This window comes from Cyclopterus lumpus, chromosome 3 (genome assembly GCF_009769545.1).
Source record: "Cyclopterus lumpus isolate fCycLum1 chromosome 3, fCycLum1.pri, whole genome shotgun sequence".
In the NCBI taxonomy this organism is placed as follows: Eukaryota; Metazoa; Chordata; class Actinopteri; order Perciformes; family Cyclopteridae; genus Cyclopterus; species Cyclopterus lumpus.
Window position 1 is genome coordinate 24,026,092 of NC_046968.1, and position 18,567 is coordinate 24,044,658.

Below are 18,567 nucleotides of genomic sequence, written 5' to 3' on the forward strand. Positions count from 1 at the left end.
CCACCGGTCGTCAATCAAAGGGCGAGAAGAAGTTGCGGTTAGGCGTCAGGTGAAACTCGCTCCATGAGGGGAAAAAATAGAAGGGGAAAAGATAAACTTCTCCACAACTTTCCGGGAAGTTTTTTTTTAAATCTTTTTAATGAATTTATTAACCAAAAGAAACTTTTAATACCGGAAACCGACGCGTCACAAGATGAAGAGCCTCAAGTATCGATTGAAAAAGCACGAAGTTACCATCACAGTAAGTTGTCTTTTTTTTTATTATTTTTTTATTTTTTTATATCTGTACCGACTAACGTTACCGTTCGGCGAACATTCCCCGGCTAGTTACCGCGGACACTAATACGTGACGTTGTGCTTTAACACCGGGGAGGTTAATTGTGCGTAAACCCTCGTGCACCCGGACAGCCACGTTAACCGCAGTCTTGTTCCCACGGCTGTGCGTTGAAGGTTGTACGTTGAAGCACCTGCCCCTCCGCCCGAGAGAGAGAGCGGTGGATGCGGCCCGACGCCGTGTCGTCGCTCCGCATCCGTTCGGCTCGGTCACGGTGTGGCCTCAATCCGAAGCAGCACGGACGGTGATGTTATTCACAAAACGTGGCGTGGCGTGGGGTGGCGTGGGGTGGGGCGTGGGGGGGAAGAAAGCTCATCAAATCAGTGCAGCAAAGACCCCCTTCGCCTGCTTGTTATCACACAAATAAACCGAGAGCTGGAGTTTTCAAACGTGCAGCAGGTCTCCAAACAGATGTGAGATGCTTGTGATGTTTTCTAGAGGAAGTTCACTCCAAATGCGTTCAGTTATCAGCTTATTAGGGCTCAAACTTATGCATCTTAATACAACAATAGTGGACGAAGTACTCGCATCTTTGTAATGCCACAGGGTATAAATATACTCTTATGAGTCCAAGTTAAGCATTCAAAAGTACAAAAGTGTTGGCATCCAAAATATACCAAAAGTACTCATTATGCTCGTTAGCCCATTCATTTATAGGTAAATGTTCCAGTTGGTAAAAGTTCAATTGAAGGACCGTGTCCATAATTATACATTACATCATTATTTATTTGTTGATTTTTTTAGATATTTTGAAATAATCCAAATCTGTAAAGTGCCATGTCACTAAATGTATCAAATAAATCTAGTGGAGTAAAAACTACAGTTCATTGCCTCTGAAATACAGTGGGGAAGTACAAAGTAAAATAACAATAAAGATGCTCAAGTTAAGTACAAGTACCTCAAGATGGTTCTAGTACAGTATTGAGTACAATTATAGATTTACTTTCCAACACTAATACAATAGTTAGGATAGAGTTTTTGGTTTACGTTGAAACCGTTTCAGAAAAGGTGTTTGATCATTATGTGGTGCTGTTGAGTAGTATTTGGTTGTACTGAGAGATGTTTCAAATATTTTGGCTACGTCAAATCTGCCAATCATTTTCTGGATTATTCGTTTTTGCTTTTACAATTTTTAAAAATGGTAAAACGTTATAATTTCCCAAACTCAAAGATATGTAGTTCACCATCATATACTGCATGTCAGAGAAAAGAAGCAAATCCTCACATTTGAGAAGCTGAAACCAAAAAGTGTATGACATTTGTGCTTGAAAAACGACTAAAACAATACATCAATTATGATACGGCTCCCTCGTTGATTAATCAGTGAATAATTTCAGTTCAATAATGACCACAAAGTATATTAACGTCTATCTTCAACCAAAATCTGACCTCAATTAAAGTCGGATTTACTGCATGTTATGTGAGACTAAATTGGTTTAGCAAGGTGTGCCTAATAAACTGACAACTGAGTGTACATCTTCTTTCAAAAGAAAGGCAGTTATCCTTCCACAACACACAAAAGACAATATTTAATCGAAACCTCACATCTGTATAGCATGTATTGTGAGGAGCCATCATGGCTCCGTGGATACACCGTGAGTCCCCTCAGGAATGTGACGGTCATTTTGTTGTCAAGATAAGTCTGCGTGAGTTACAGACCAGAGTACTGAATGAATAACACAGTATAATAGCCATCAGGTCTATGCTTCTCAGCTCGAGTAACTGCACAATGGGCCATAATTTTATATTCATTCTTCACTATCCAGCAACAGCCTATGAACTTTGCTCAATAGACAGTCATTACAATTCTGCACAGTTCAACATGCTGTGGGTGTTTGGCACTGCACTCTGTTTTCAGCTCCGAGACATTACCATGAGAAAGGCAGAGGAGCTGTGTGTGTGTGTGTGTGTGTGTGTGTGTGTGTGGTAAACTATCTGGCCCTGTTTAAAAGGGAGAGAGAAAAAGCCCTTTGACAATGAAATGGTGTTTTATCCATGTTGATGGTTGTCTCACTCCGGCCGTCATGGGCAGCCATTTAAAATTCAAACCGTTTTTTTTTTTTTTTTGCCCTGCAGCTTTTTCTGTCCTACTTGTTTTTGAAAGCTTGGGGTAAGCCGTGTTGAGGAAACACCCATGACATTTACGCAGGTCTGTCTTGAGTGATGATTCTAAACAACTCCCATTGCATTCATCTGTGCAGGCAGATATACCCGAGGCAAAACCTTTGGCGGCCCCTGTGGATGACGGTTGTAGTTTTTCCGAGCTCATTTTACTGCAGCAGGGTTTTGACTGTCTGCTCCGTGCGGTCCTGGTTCTCCCGTGCCTCCCTTCCCCTTCAGCAGACCCCTCAATACGGCCCGGGCCTCCAGCAGCGTGCCGTCGGGTGTTTGCTCCCAGCGGGGACCGGCAGAGCCACGAGGCGAAGCTCTCGGAGGAGGAGGAGATGTTGCCGTCGGACGCTGAGCCCAGAGGATCTGGGTCTGTCTGCGCTGGACTGGTCTGAGTTAAAGGATTGTCTGGTGTCTCGTGTGATTTCATCTGATTTCACACAGAATCCAACCAGTGGCACCGATGACAAACATTAAGAATAACTAGAATCTTCTTGCTGATGGAGAGCTAAAGAGGTTTTTGTTGTCATTTGGCCCATAGCACTGACAGCATCACATCGCACTGTAAATGTTTTCAGATGCTTTCCTCATTGCCACACAATGCGCGGGAGGTGAACTCACTCCCAACTTCCTGGTAGGGTGAATAATAATTAAGTAACACATCCGTGTTTCCAAGTGGAGATTTAAAGGAAACTTGCTTTATTTTATTTTAAACAAAAGTTCGTTCTGGCCTTTTCTACTATCTCCTCAAGTAATAATATATGGCTTTTACTTTAATTTTCTTAAACAAACAAGCCCTAAACTGCCTAAAGACTTAGACTTGACATTGTGTGTTTTTTTAAATTTTTTTTTATTGATTTCTGTCATTCATCCGGTTTACCCATCAAATATTGCTGAGAACTTATTTCAGCCAAGGAATGCAAACTGAACCATTTACGGCCGCTGCAAAACAAACTCAGTGACCAGGATACAAAATGCTCTCAATACCAGCTGAAGACTAAAAGCAGGCTAAGGCCGGTAGTTTTGGCTCCAGTTTCAGCCATTCTCTTCTTTAGAAAACAGTTTCTGTTTGTGGTGAGGGATTCAAAGGCTTCGCATAGCGAGCATTATCACCGAAGTTTATAATTACCATTTGTCCTCAATGGAAGGGAAAACAAGGATTTTAATATGTTTTTAAGTTGGACAGAGACATAAATGTATGACTTTTAAGTAATTATCGATGAATTTGTCATTTAAATCTGTTTATTTTCACAAAGAATAAGTAAAGTGTAGATTCCCACAGCCCAAGGTGACTTCCTCAAATCTCTTTGTTTTTTTTGACCGGCACTTTGAAACACGAAGATATTTTGTTTATAAAACAGAGAGCGGCAGCAAATCCTCACATTAGAGAAGTTGGAAGCAGATATTTTGTGCATGTTCTTGTCTCGCAAACGAATCGGTGATTATTAAAACAGACGCTGATGTGTTCGATCCACTTATCGATTAACCACTTAATTAAAAGAGCATTCATTTAGCCATTAAATGGACAGTAACATTCATATTCAACAATCATTAGTTTTTAAATACATGTCAAAGATTTTGGCAATAACGCATGTAATCATTCTATTGATGAAATAAAAGCAGAGTAATGTCTAAATAAGGCAAGATTAAGCCTTCATCTGGTGGATCTAACATTCCACAAATGCCTTAGTTGGCCACAAACCCAGATTTTCTCAAGAAAATATGTTGGAAGAAAATGTTTCAGCTTCAGCAAAACTGTGTGAGAGGAGCAGATAAGAGAGCTCCTGGAGGGAAAATACAAAACTGGATTTCCTGGTTTAGTTTTGACATAAATCTAAGCTGTCACGCAGCTTGTTGTCACAGCAAACATCTGCTCTGTAATATTGAAGAACAATACGTGGCGTTTTGTGCGCATTCCCAAGAGACGGTAAAATCGAGCCGGCTCCTACAACGAAGGAGAGAAACACTGTTGCTTTCATCGATTCTGCATCTCCCACATGCACCTTCAGAGGAAGCTTCATTTATAGCCTTGCCGGAGAAACACCTGGTCCGGCGTTTGCAAAGGCGTGTTGTGTCGTTTCAGAATGTTTTTTTTCTTCTCATTCTCATGAACTTCAACTCTCAAGAGCTTCAGTTGCATTTTGCTCGCAGGAACATGGACAGGCAGTTCTGTCATGAAATGTTCGGCATCGATTTCCTACGCCGTATAGATTCGCTCGGTTTGTGTCCTCCTATTTATTTATTATTCATTTGAAAGTCTGGCTACAAACAAGTGGGATTTGTTAAATTGTTTGCTCATGCACTCTTGGAATACAAGTGTGACCGCTAGTTTGTTTAACTGTCAAATAAAGACATGAAGGGCCCCAAGATAACTTTGTAAAAAGAAATGTTCCCGACACGTTTGTTGGGCCTCGAGGATGCTCGCAATGCATTGTGGGGGTCTAACAAAGAAAGTAAACATAACGTTGGTTACAATAGAACTACACGGGATGCATTTTAATTATTGTTATCCTTTAACGTAGTGGAAGTGTAGTGACATTTGGTGACCAAGTCAGCTAATTTGGGTGGAACATGTGATGATCTGTTGAGAACATATTAATTTGCATAAGATTTATAATTTACCTGTAGATTATCCTTTATTTAAACTCTGCCAGAGTCTTTAAAATGGGCAGAAAAAAACTATTGATATAACGCTGTCATCATCCAACAATATCAGGCCTACGATATATTTATATTGAGCACTGAGTACTCCTGGTTTCATGTTTGGATAAAGGTTGCCACACCCCTTATGAACCGCTGGCATTAGAGTTAATCATCAAAGACATGTTTGAGTGTGTGTTGCTCTCCCTGTGGAGCAAAAAAAAAAATCTGATGATTCTTTAATGCGCACTTTTATCACAGCTGAAATGTTTATTCGATTAATTTAATTGGTCAATTTAACAGAAAATGTATCGTCAAACTTTATTTATGCAGGAATTCCAGCCAATTTTCAGCTGGCAGTTCTCAATTGTGAGGATTTGCTGCTTTTCTATTTCTTACGACATGTGAAAGTTATTATATTTGAGTTTGGGACTGTTAAACGCATAAAACAAGAAATATTTCACGACATGTGGAAATAGCCTAAATCTATATTATCTTTAAGCCTAATAACCGCTTTGCGTGCCAGATGTTTTGTATTAAATTAGACTTTTAATTGATGCTCACACTGCGTCACTTATTGTCTTCAACGAGCAGTTGGAGGCGTCGGTGATTTGTAGTCGCGGCTCACAGTAGCGTTGGTTGTTAGGGGCGACTTCTCCGGCGTCCACATCCATGCTACCTTCTGCTAAATTACTGGTGACGTCGTAAATGGTGCCACTGGTATATTTTGGGGGACACGGAGCTCGTCAGTATTCTTTTGCAAACGCCTCTGATACCGAGTCTGGACACACTTTTTAAAGGACAGATGAAGCCTGCGTTGGTGTCGGGTTGAACCCCCACCATCAATCTATTATGTGTAAAACATTGTTTTTCTAACTTTTTAAACTAAATGTAACAAATAAATACGTAGACATACATCTATTAAACACATTTTTCAAAACTGAAACAGGAATTAAAATTCCAATTTGTAAACCCTACCCCTAACGACCACTTCGTTTTGTGCGAGTCATCAGAAACTGAAACCATCATGAACACAAATGATTTTGTTCCAAGTCCCACTTCCCCGCTATCGCATGATGAGGCTTTTTTAATATGTGTGATCCACTGCAGCCCTTTGGAGAGCTCTGTGATGGTCGACCGCTGCAATTTCAACCCCAGGCGTGTACACTGCCTCAGTTTCCCTGTAAATCCTATTAGAAAAGGACCGCAATAAAGTTGAGGACATACAGTGCGTCCTATCGGCAAGTAGATGTGATTGTTGTCGGACTGCAGCAATGTCTGTGACACAGAGATTCATGTCTCATCCACGTTTTGTTTAAATCGACTTAATTTTAAACATGGATATATTTTAACACGTCTTATCATTTTTTTTCTGCTTTCACATCAGAGAAAATTGCATCTGAACAAGAAGCAGAAGCAGTTTTCTCAAAATTGCAGCGTTATAGAATGATGAGAAGTTTGTTGATATTTATAATAATAATAATAAACACGGGGGGGGGGCTTGCAGTCTGCTGAACCCCTGAGGAATCTTTCCCAAGCCGCTGAGCAGCGTATAAAGCCCTGGGTACCTACTTAACATTATCGAGTAGAAGCCTCCTTCAGCAAGGTTAAGGCTCCAACTTGGTAAGAACACCCAGCAGGCGTTCTTACCCCTCTGCTGGTAGGGGGGGGGGGGGGGTCTGGGATTTTATAAATGGGGGAAAGAAAAAAAATCCTCTTTTACTGCCTCACTTCCAAAGTATGTCTGTTGCTGGCTTTTTGGGCTTGAGTTGGTATAGACTGAAGGTTTCATTTGAGTTAATCCTCGGTCAGATGACAAGGCTTTTTCCAAGTCTTCCTCTGACGAGCGCCTGTCAGACTAAATTGCTGGTCTGCTTTGCTGCCCTGTCAGGAAGATGTTCAAGCTGCACAATGGAGCAAAAGACTGCTGTCACACATGAACACAAGGGCTCACACTGACTGTACCCAGTTGTGTCATTCGAAAAACATTTTCCTATTCATCCGCAACAGTGAACTGTATAGTCAGAAAATGGCTCTTCGTGGCATAGAAGCTATTTAATTTTCTGAAATTGCATTACCCAGAATACTTTTTATCCAGTACTGTTGTCTTTTGTATAACAGTTTTAATCTGTGCTTTTATAAGAGTGTCATTGACTGAAATTGTCTCAGTATGAATTAGACTAACAGTTCAAATTTCTCCTGGTGGCTCATGGAAGCTTCAATGTTAGTTATACACCAAAATAACATAGAAAATGTTCAATATTTTTTTATCTTTTGTAAGAAATTGATATTTTGTGACAGAGGAAAGCTTGTAGAGTGTTTTAAATTGAAAATGGTTCGTCCTCTAGGGAGCATGAATGTGAAGCTTGTTTTACTCTTGACTCAAGGTGTTAACGGGAGTCCAACGGATCGGTCCGTATACGGCTTTTCTTTTATTCCCCACAATAACTGTTTATATTCCTTTTTATTTACTTTGTGATTGGAGCGATAGTGGGAAAGATTCACTGTATTTACGATGTTTCATTCCCTCAGAATGGTTGCGGCGGAAATGGCTTCACTAGATGTGCGTTACTGAAAGCTAACGAAGCCTCTTTTTTTTTTTTTTTTTTTTTGTCTTCAAATTGCTTATGTTTTATTTACTCTGAACAAAACAGCAGGGAGCTACAGAGCCCACGCCTTAGTATAAATAGAGTTTTAATGACATGGCAATCTGGCTGAAACTGTTAATTTAGATCGTTTTGGGATTATTATTTTTTTTTAATACCTATATCGAATTTCATAGCCGTCTGTAGTTCTTGTTGATATCTTGTGAGGAACAGAAGGACCAACGGAAATCTCCATTCTTTCTGTATAATAACCAGTTTTCTTCCTTTTAGTGTTTAGCAGTTTTTCCTGTAATATTTATTTGTTCACGTGGCCATTTTATTTATATTAACTGTTGGAGGCCAACTTTCAGACAGGATCAGTAGAAGTTTGTTTTAGGCTGGACGTTGCGTTGGCTGAAGAGTAGGTGGTAGCGTGACAGTCTGTGTTTTTAGGATTACAGTCTGGCTCCACGGGGGCAGCCATGAGGTCATCCCCAGCAGTGTTCCCATGCTGAGGGGCTCACTCTGTGAAAGACCCCAAGTGTGTGTGTGTGTGTGTGTGTGTGTGTGTGTGTGTGGTGGCAATGCACGTCGGTGTTTGTTTGTGCACCTTGTGTGTTCATCATGTGGCATTACATAGGGGTCCAATGCATTTGCCTGACTGTATATGTGTAATATGAACTGTGTGGGGTTAGTGATGGAGAGATTACCCATGTTGAGGGAGGTTGTCATGTAAGAGTGGCCTGAGCTTCTTGACTGACTTTGGGTGGGCTGCAGCTGATATCAGCACACACACACACACACACACACACACACACACACACACACACACACACACACACACACACACACACACACACACACGTGTATGTATGTACAGTCAGACATGCTGAGCAACAGAAGCACAACGATTCTGCTGATGAGGGACAAACCGCTGTGAAACGGCTCAGACTAAGCCTCATCAAGCTGTGCTGCGTGTGTGGTTGTATTTTTCTGTCTCTCTGCAGATTAGACAGAGTGTTAGAGATCGTTAGAGTGCCTCGGCTTTATCAGAAAGTAGAAGTCAGTAAAGCTTCTTTTTTTTTTGTTGACAAAAGTCACAGTGTGATGGTGGAGCTTTTTTTTTATTTCCACTGTCGATAAACGCAAAGTGCAGCAGGGGGGTTGACTGTTAGGTTGGCTGATCTATAAAGAGGGTGATGTGACCTATGTTAACCTATTTTGAAGAAAGTGGTTTTACAAGGAGACCTGCTCGGCCACAGGGAAGTCCGGGTAGAGCGTTTAACTTATCATCGACGGGGCAAGTCACTACCTGCTCTGTGTCGACCTGATTGTCATCTCTCTCCATGAGTCACGCTGTTGTTGTTTTTTTCAGGAATTTAATACCGCAGTTCAAATTACATTTTCTACAAATACACTTTTTAATTCTTATTACGTAAATGTAATCTTCTCCATATGAGATTTGTCAGATGTGGTGTTGCGGACTATGTTTACAGATGCAGTGTGTTGCATGACTAAAGGCCCCACTTTGTGGCTAAATTTAATTCTTACCACACAGAAAATGTAAGTAGCTTTCAGACGTTGAGCAGCCATTGTTTTAACACATTCCATGAGACTATGGGGAATTTGTTGTGAAGCCTAGTCCATTTGACCAACCCTCCAGGAACATTCCTTGTATTGAGGGTGTGTGATGACTTGCAAGTGCCGGCCAAACAAGCATCAGTACCAGCACGCCCAAAGAGCTCCTCGGTTAACCAAATATGGCCACGGAAGACAAAAGACTCCTGTGGCATTTTCCGTAATGTTGCCTAATTTTTTCTTTTGTAATTTTAAACAGCCCTCAAATCCATTTCAACACTCCCTTAGGCCATATTAACATGAACGTACCACTGTCGCGTGTATAAACACGGGTGGTAGACGCACACATTTCTTTGTCTCTTTCCCCCTTAATGTGTTTTCTCCTGCCGTCTCTCATAGCACTGAAAATGCTAATTTTATTGGTGTGTTTTTTTTTAGCAGTAGCTCTTTTAAAAAATTACCGTGTCAATTTACAGTAGTGTTTCTACATTGGTGATCTAAATGGTTCCCGACAAGCTGATTGGAATTCATTTCATAGCCCCGTGGCTCTCCTCCGTCTGCCCTGCTCTCTTCTTTTGTCTTTTATCTCTAACTTCGTCAGACCAGCTGCAATAATATCAGCCACACCTGCAGCCATCTATCTCCAGCAAAAAGGCCACAACCCCCTGCTTGTTTTTAATTCTCCTGCCGTGGGGCAATATTGTTTCAACGATGGCTATTAAAATGTCGGCTGACATTTTAGAGGAAATTGGTATTTTAACCTGATACGCAACAGGTACAGATCTGTTGCCTTCAAATTGATGTTTGGATGTTTCTAGCTTAATGCTAATGTCCGTGTGTTAACATGCTCACTTTGGCGACGGTAACATGCTGGAGTTTAGCCGGTCTAATGTTCACCATCTTAGTTTCATCTAACATCTAATGTTTATTTATTTATTCTGGGTTCCTTTTTCATTTCCTGTATATGTTTACTGTTAATTGTATTGGCGGTTGTTCTTAGGTTTTCTTATTTGTAATGTTACATGTTCCAAATAAATCTGCTCTAATTATTTTTAGAAACTTCACACCGTTCTTCAATATGCTTTAGAGGTATCCGTGGTACATTATGCTCCTCCAAATCCATTTGGGATAAAGGCAGTAGAGATGAGAAAGCATTAACATAAGAAGGGTTTTGTCCAGATTCAATAATAGACATATCAGATTTCAATTTATAATGAGATCTCACACCAATACTATCATCGTCTTTCTAGAACCGTCTTTCAGAAACTATATTATGGCCTTCTTGTTGGCAGGGGCAAAGTTCACAGGGTTTGGGCAACTGGGAAGCTGATCTCCTGCCCTGGCAGCGGGTGTCGGAAGTAGAAGAACATAACAAGGAAAGGCTTTGCCCTCTGGGTCATAAGTCATCTAAAATGGTGTGACCCAGCAGCTGGACCAACTATTCTCCATTTTTAATCTCCGGGGCAACTCGAGTGACGATATCTTAAAGGGGTCGCCAGGAAACTCCCACTAATCCACTTTACACATGGGATTTTATTGTGTTTTAAACTCAAGTGTCATAAAATAGTTTATCAGTTTTTAAGGCAGCCTGCATTTTCTCTACTTCCTTGGAATCCACCCAACTTTATTGCGAGAAGTATTCAATGCCTTTAGTAATCAGTATTCTTCTCTAATTGGCACTTTTCAGCAAATGAGTCATTCTGATTAAGCGACGGCATGAAACAATTTGTCTCACTGGTGATGATTGAGATGGTTCATAATAGACTCCATTCTGGTGCAATCAGTGAACACAAAGCTGCAGAGAGAATAGACGCATGCGGGCCCCTGAAACGTGATTTTTCTTTTTACGTCTTACAAATGCACACTTAACTTGCCCCAAAATACACATGAGCTTTTTGACTTGTCAAACAAAATGTTCCCCATGTGCGTCCTCACCCTCCTCCCTTTTGCTCACCGCCTGTCAGACACTAGAGGCTCCCTTTTTATCACGTTGTCATATTGTTTTTATTACTAATGCGATGCGAGTTTGAATTTGAAGCCGTTGACTCAGTTGCTGATGTAGGTTACTCTTGAATTTGCCATAACAAATTGTTGGAAGTGCCGGTTCGGCTGATTTGCATAAAAACAAATTGACACCTGGCCAGACCAGAAAAACATAAATCAACCCAACTTTATTCATAAGTAGCATTAGCTTCAAACCCTCTTGCTAACATAAAGCAGTTTGACTACTGAAGTATTGACAAAAGTTGACCTTGTATAGAAAGCATCAACAGTGAAGCTGACCATTGATCACCCTTTCCAGGATACAAATAGACTTTAGTGAATTCAACCTGTTATTCCTCTGAACACCACCAGAGGGCGGATCCGTCTGTCTGTCCTGCTCTATGCAGTCCATACTCTGCCCAGCAAGAGTGGTCCTGTGTTTAGCAGATATGCAGCGAGTGCCTCGTGTACATACCAAACACAGAGCGCCTTTTTCCTCTTGACACCTGGCCTGAACCATCAGCCGGGGGTGTGGCTCGATTCAAGGGGGGGAAGCATGAGTTTACCTGTCCCATAACGGCAGATGGACTGCAAGCATGCCACATCTTGTCACTTTCTCGCACCGCCACGTGTTGATTTACATATTTGTTGACGTCACATGTTCTCCTTCTTTCTGTCGTCCTCCACTTTTTCTGTCTGTCTCTGCCCCCTGAGGTTTCTTTTGGCTTATGCTTAGTATTTAAAAGTGACACGGGTCGTTTCTTTAAACTGATTTCCATTATTTGATTTGTGTGGTATTGGAATTGTTACCTCGTAAAAAAAGAATATACACAGTACATCATTAGTTAATAAATTAAAAAATAAATGTGTGTGTGTATATATATATATATATATATATATATATATATATATATATATATATATATAGCTGTGGTTAGCATCATTATGTCTAAGTACAGAGCGAGGCTGCAGACTCTCACTCGTCTCTCGTTAAACAGGTAATACTGTTTGTGTTGCTTCACTATGTCACGCTGAACACAGGTGGACTGTGCTAAGAGAGGCTAACAGATGTACTCAGTAAAGGTTATCTGCCGTGGTCTGCACCAGTAGTAGGAGGATAAAAATGGCAAGATATGACTTAAATTAGTCAATATTTGCTTCCGATTTTTTACGCATTTTTGTTCAGGACTTGTTTTTCTCCTCTTTTATCTAAGAAGGCACCCCTTAATAGCCAGTATGAACAGAAGGAGTGAGTTCAGCAACCAATGACATAACTTGTCCTTCAGGCAACTTGGGTTTCATCCCTAATTTAAAATACTAATAGATACAGAAATGTAAAGGTCTGTACTCCCAGATAGCTATCCACTTCGCCCCTAAAATGTCAAAGGTTTACATTTCATGACATAACGTCTCTTCACAGACGTCTACTGCGATCGCCCCCATAATCATAATCCTATGAAACCACGCGAGTAACTGCAGTTTGGCATGTGACACCACTATCACTTGACATATTGGCATACAGCTTTATGTTTTGGGCTTGGCTTCGGCCTGTTATCAGATGACCAGTTAGATATTTCCTGCTCGTGATTTCATCCGAGGGGACACGAGAGACCCATTAGTCCGGCCGAGAGAGGCAGGAAACCGAGGTGTTGGAAATAATTAGTCTGGAGACGGTGATGGAAAATCTGAACTGAACATGACAACAGCCTCCCACTGACACCCAGAATAATCTGTGTGGACAGGTAGAAGCCCGAACTGTTTTGTCCTCCAAGGTCACACTGTGTTTAAATATAATCTTTTCGGTAATGTGTTTGTTTCAGTCGCACGCAACAAGGGTTGAATATCGTTTCTGCAACAACATCCCAGTGAACGATGCAATCGGGGAGGACGCTAACAGTTCTAGCCAGTGCGTGTCCTTTTTGCCCCTTAGTGCCAGCATTTGTGCACACATTGAGATTATTACAGATATTGTACGGTAATACTTTACCTGTGCTTCAAAAGATGTAAAGGTTTGTCGGGCCACCACTTTGAAAATGTAAAATGTTTCTAACTCATGGTGCCCAGAAGATGAATCCTGCACACAATGAGGTTTACTTTTTTTTGGGGGGGGTGGGGGTTGAGTGAAATATCTGCACAACTATCAGCATCGATACTTTTGTTTCTGACCAAATATTCACAAAAATCAATGCCATGTCCGTCAACCTCAGCTGTACTTTTGTTTTTGGTGCAAATTAAGAAACGTTAGAATGATAACACACTTAATTGTAACGTTGTGCTGTTCCTACGTGTGAGTTGTCATTGTTAGCATGCAAACGGTGGCATTCAGCCTCACCGAGCCACTAGAATTAGACCGTTTCTCTCTTCTATGTCCTTCTGCTGACCTCTAAGGGAATCCTAATTCTGTGTGTAATCGGTTACACCTCAAATGACGAATCACGATCATTATCTGTGTTATTTGTTCAGCGCATGATCAAATGAAAACCTGCAAAAAAGTCTTATGTCTAATATGACTGATATTTCTTTCTAACTTTGAAATTAATAAAATTACGAATAAAAATGCTACTATATGGTGCAATACTTGGGCTTTGATAATATTCACATGGAACAAAACTTTATATACGTTTTATTTTTTATTTGACCAAATAATTACAAATTTATTTTTTATTTATCTCTAGCTTAAAAACAATCTCTAGAAACAAAAAATCCCCCCCCCCCCCCCCCCCCCCACCCAATATCTTTGATCCCTAACCACACACACACACCTCAGATCAAATGTCGTTGAGCTAAGTTGTTTAAAAATAAACATTTCACATATTCATATGCTTGACTTTGTCGTCACCATTCCAACGTATGAAAGCAGGGACATAACATTGACATCATATTCACGGCGAGATATGAAACTAGATCTTGTCGAGTGGTCTCGTGATCATCTTCCCAGGTCGTAAAGGCTGCAGTCGAGTGATTCAAGTTCAGGTAATTTCACTGCTCTGAGTGAAAAGAAACCACTTTAAGAAGGCACCAACAATACAAATCAGTAAGTGAGTGACTAATGCAGTGGCAACTTAAGTTGCTCACCGCCCTATCATTAACTAGTACCTCGTACATTAACAGATTCGTACACACACACACACACACATGCCCGCGTAAGATATTTACAGGACCAGTATGCTGCGTGGCCAGGTGCCATTTTGGCGCCTTTGTCTCTATGCTAGGCTGAGCAGCTTTCGTAAGTTGACACCTACTTCTTCATATGACATGTCATGCGGAGGAGGTTATTTTGCATGTTTGTGGATATCAGCGCCGCTCTGTTAACGCCAGTCTGGCAGTGGGCAGTAACACGAGGCCACAAGGAGCTGATGCAGTGTGTAAATTAAACCGGTCCTTGGGTTGCTGTCTCTGTACCCCCCCCCTTTTTTTTTATTTCTTTTTTTTACCTAGTAACAGCGAAGCTTGTGTGTTTGCAGTGTTTATTTTAGCGCGAGTGAAGAGGCGGTGCAGTTTTGTTTGGGGCTGCAGTCTCAGGCAGTTGGTTGTAAAAAAGGTTGACATCTAACCTCACTACCGGGGCTTTGGAGCCACGCCACCCTCTTTAGATGGATGGGTTAACAGCAGCTCTTGGGCCGGTAGTGTCCTGTGAAGGGTCAGTGCCAAGAGCACTTCAAATGTGCAAACCATAATCCCCCTCTGACATTAATATTTGGGGTGGGGGGTGGCGATGTAAGCAAGGTCTTTTTGGCTGGCCTTGTTTCATGCTGGCAGTGGTGATAGACGCTAAAGCCATTACTCACAGCGCAGGCATGTCCAGAATGTATTCTTAGCCCCCGTCTTCCTATCAGTCACCACAGAAAGGTTGGAGGGTCAAAATATAAAGAGGTAACCAGTCTACGGCACTGTCTGCACCAACGCTGTTTACCAGGGAGGGGGTGATATTTTAAACCTGGGCGAGCTCACATATTTACCCCCGCTGAGCCTGACCGACCTGCCATTTGGTGGGGGGAAGACGCCGGAGACCACTGATAGAGGAGAGGCAACGAGAGAAGCTCTTTAGTTACAACTTGTGCAGCTTTCGTAGATAAGGAAAAAAACAATTCAGAGAAGAGGAGGAAGAGTATTCCAACAGAAGGAGACTGAGCTGAACAGAAGGTTGGAGGATAAAGGCGATAGAGGGGGAGGCACTTGGGGGAGGCGAGAGGTAGCCAGGCTGAGCTGACTTTACCCCCGAGGAGGAGTTGCAGTTGCCGGCCAGGGCAGGTCCCAGGGCTGGCAGGGCTGGCCCTACTGCTTCTCCACCTCCATTCCTTCCTCCTCTTACTCCTCCTTCTCCTCCCTTTAACAATCCACTAAACTGCTGTGCAGTGATGAACTTACGGGCAGAGCCTGTGAGCAACATAGGAACGCTTAGAAAATCCTGCCAAATAAGCTCCTCTGCCTCGAGAGAGGGAAACTCGACAGGTTGAGCCTCTACGACAGTAGACTGTCGCCCTTCTGTCGTCTCATCCGTTTTTTGTTGTTGCACTCACTGGTTGAGTGCACCGAGAGACTGAGGGGGATTTTTATTTTTTTTGTATACACTTTTCTCTCCGCTTTTGTTTTGTAAACCGTGGAACCGTGGCGGCCTTTTCAGTAGCACGGTGCAAGGACCAGCTCCACTCACCAAAGATGAGCCGCTGGCTGAAATGCACCTCCATGCACTTTGTAGGTATTCATTGGTTTGAGTTGTGGTTGCTGTTGTGTTTAACAATGCTTTTGTCTTCAAATTGAGTTTGCTTAAAGTTGTGATTTAACAAAGTGGCAGTGAAGGAATTATTAAAGGCAAATTGGGAGAATTATCAATTGAGTGGCTCCTTAAATGATTCACAACTGCCGTATATTGTACATGATGTTGTCAAAATGATGTTTGTATAGTTTCATTATGTTCCTATTGTGTAGTTGTAGTGCATTGCTGCTAGTGCTTGTGTTTGAAGCTCAGTTCAGGTTATACCTGTGTTATACTGGTGCTTGTGTGCTCTGTTCCTATTTGACCTCCAGTATAAAACACACTGCTTAAAGAGTGCTTCCCCAAAGCCTTAAGTCTTCTGTTCCCATGCTTTGTAGCTATCACTCATGAGGGGGTGTGGTTAGTGAAACTGCCGCACAGCACATTCTTGGCACATTCTTCTTTAACTCTATTATCTTACTACAAAAGGACAAACTACATAGCCAGTGTGTCATATGCAAATGTCACTGTTGCATTTATTCGTCAGCTGAAAGAACCGGAAACCACATTGTAAGTGTTTTTTTAAATATGTGGTTTCGGTAAATGCTGTCAAACATCCTACATGTCTGAAAGTTCCTCGTCTTCATCGTCAGAATACAGACTGGAACAAATATGATGATCGGCTGATGAAGGCCGTGGAGCGGAGCGAGGTGGACAAGGTGGCCGCCGTCCTCGGCAAGAAGGGCATCATCCCCACCAAGCTCGACGTGGAAGGACGCTCGGCGTGAGTAAACGTAACATCTACAGACGCACACGCATCCATAGTCACTGTGTTACACATACGTAGATGTATCTGGATTCCACTACAACTACAATACCTTTTTTTTTTTTAAATATTCAATTCAAACATTGATGTGGTCTCACAACCACACATTCCCAACCCTGTTTCACAGATAAAGCATCTATTGATGGGAATGTCTTCACAATTGAGTCACTCCTATTACAAAAATGGTTGTATCTCGTGCCTCCCAGTCCCACTCCCCTAAGAAAGAAAAAGAAGATCCCACCCGCTCCCAATATTTCCCGTTACTATGGTGACCCTGTCGAACATTTTCAACCTCAAAACTGCCCCCAGCTGCCCGGCGTATGCATTTGCAGTTGCATATTGTTGTTATGCGTCAATTTATATATCCAGAAATGTCTGTTTTAGTGTCCATCTCACCGGAGGTCATTGTGGGAGTTGGTACAAGAGATGTTTTTGGCCACTGAAGGCGTGACCCCATTGGCTGGAGGCTGTTTATGTCGTCCCCACAGGAAATGGCTCCCTGTAAATTCAGATCAGAGCCACTGTGGTGCTTGCAAGACAAAGTAATACATTTTGCCCCAGCTGCAGGCTATTATCAGGATCTGTAAAGACCGTGTTTTGTTTGGTATAGTCTTTCAGTGGGAGCCTCAGGTTCTGGTTGGTTTTTTTTTTAGCAAAGAGAAGGATTTACACCCTTCACAAGGGTTCATTAGAAAGACTGAAAGATGGGACGGGAAGTAAATGGAAGGAGAAAAGTAGGTCAACTAAAACGTGTAAAAGGAATTGTTTTTGATGTTGCGTGACCACAGATATTTCAGGTATCACACACACACAGACCTTTTTGGTCTGTTATGGCAGAATGGAAAACAATGCATTAAGCTGTAGGTACTTTTCTTTTCTTTTTTATTGCTAGCTGTAACCAGATTCCAACACCAGCATTTTGGGATGCCTGGCGCCCTCTGTTTAATCCTAGATATAGATATAAGTCTTTGGTTTGTGTGCTTCAGGTTTATTTTGATAAAGGCTTTTGTTAAGGCATAAAACTATGGAGCCGCAAATCCCCGCAGCAAAAGGTGCCGAGTATTTTCAGCAGTGTGTGTGTGAAATTGGCACCGTTTGCACAGACCAACGGTTTTATACATGCATGCTTGTAAATAAGCGCAATTACACACACAACCTGATAAATGCCCGGTCTCATAATAAGGTGCTAGAATCTGTCCAAACTAAATTTCCAGTGACTTCAGAGGACTCCGCTCATCATTCGGTGTTCCCCTGCAGGGCGGACGGACCACAGCTAGTTCGCTATAAAATCAACACATTGAACATTTATAGAAACGGGTCACGCTTTCGCTCGTGCAGTCTAGCCCAAACAAAGAGTGAACCACAATCTTAACTCAGCAGGTCTACTTTTAGTTCAGTGGGCCACACACAGACTCGCACGTGTCCACGGCTTTCTGGCCTCCGCAAAAGTTTAGCAGAGGAATTTCTAATGGCGATGTCTTGTAATCATGGACCTCGGTGGGGAAGCTAATTACAGATTGTTAACCCTGATGTGTTTTCTTTTAAAGCAGCATGTCCACTATGCTAGAGGGCTGCGGGGATGACATATTGTTTACGGCCGCCCCCAGACGTCGTTATCGCACTGGTTCCCTCGACAGAAAAGCCAATGGGATATTTCCTTTGGATAATTGCAGAAAAATATCTTGCACGAACGAACACCACTTTTGTGATTTTTGAAGCGAGAGTGCAATGGGCAGAGGTAAAAAGCTCTAAACGAACGGCCCCCCGGTCACATGAGGGCGATGCATACACACCGAGGCTGCGGAGGCAGACCAGT

At 42.0% G+C, this 18,567-nt stretch overlaps 1 protein-coding gene across 5 annotated transcripts in view; it reads left to right on the plus strand.

Moving 5' to 3' along the window:
* uacab (uveal autoantigen with coiled-coil domains and ankyrin repeats b) overlaps positions 1-18,567 on the plus strand; it is a 35,975-nt gene continuing 17,408 nt past the window's right edge. The window contains exons 1-2 of one of the 5 annotated variants that reach the window (XM_034529351.1): positions 1-241; positions 16,579-16,709. In XM_034529351.1, the coding sequence (XP_034385242.1) occupies positions 194-241; positions 16,579-16,709 (179 nt within the window). In that variant the 5' untranslated portion in view covers positions 1-193. Of the gene's footprint in view, positions 242-15,597; positions 15,925-16,578; positions 16,720-18,567 lie in introns of those variants that run through there. The other 4 variants (XM_034529348.1, XM_034529349.1, XM_034529350.1 and 1 more) reach the window with 4 other exon arrangements.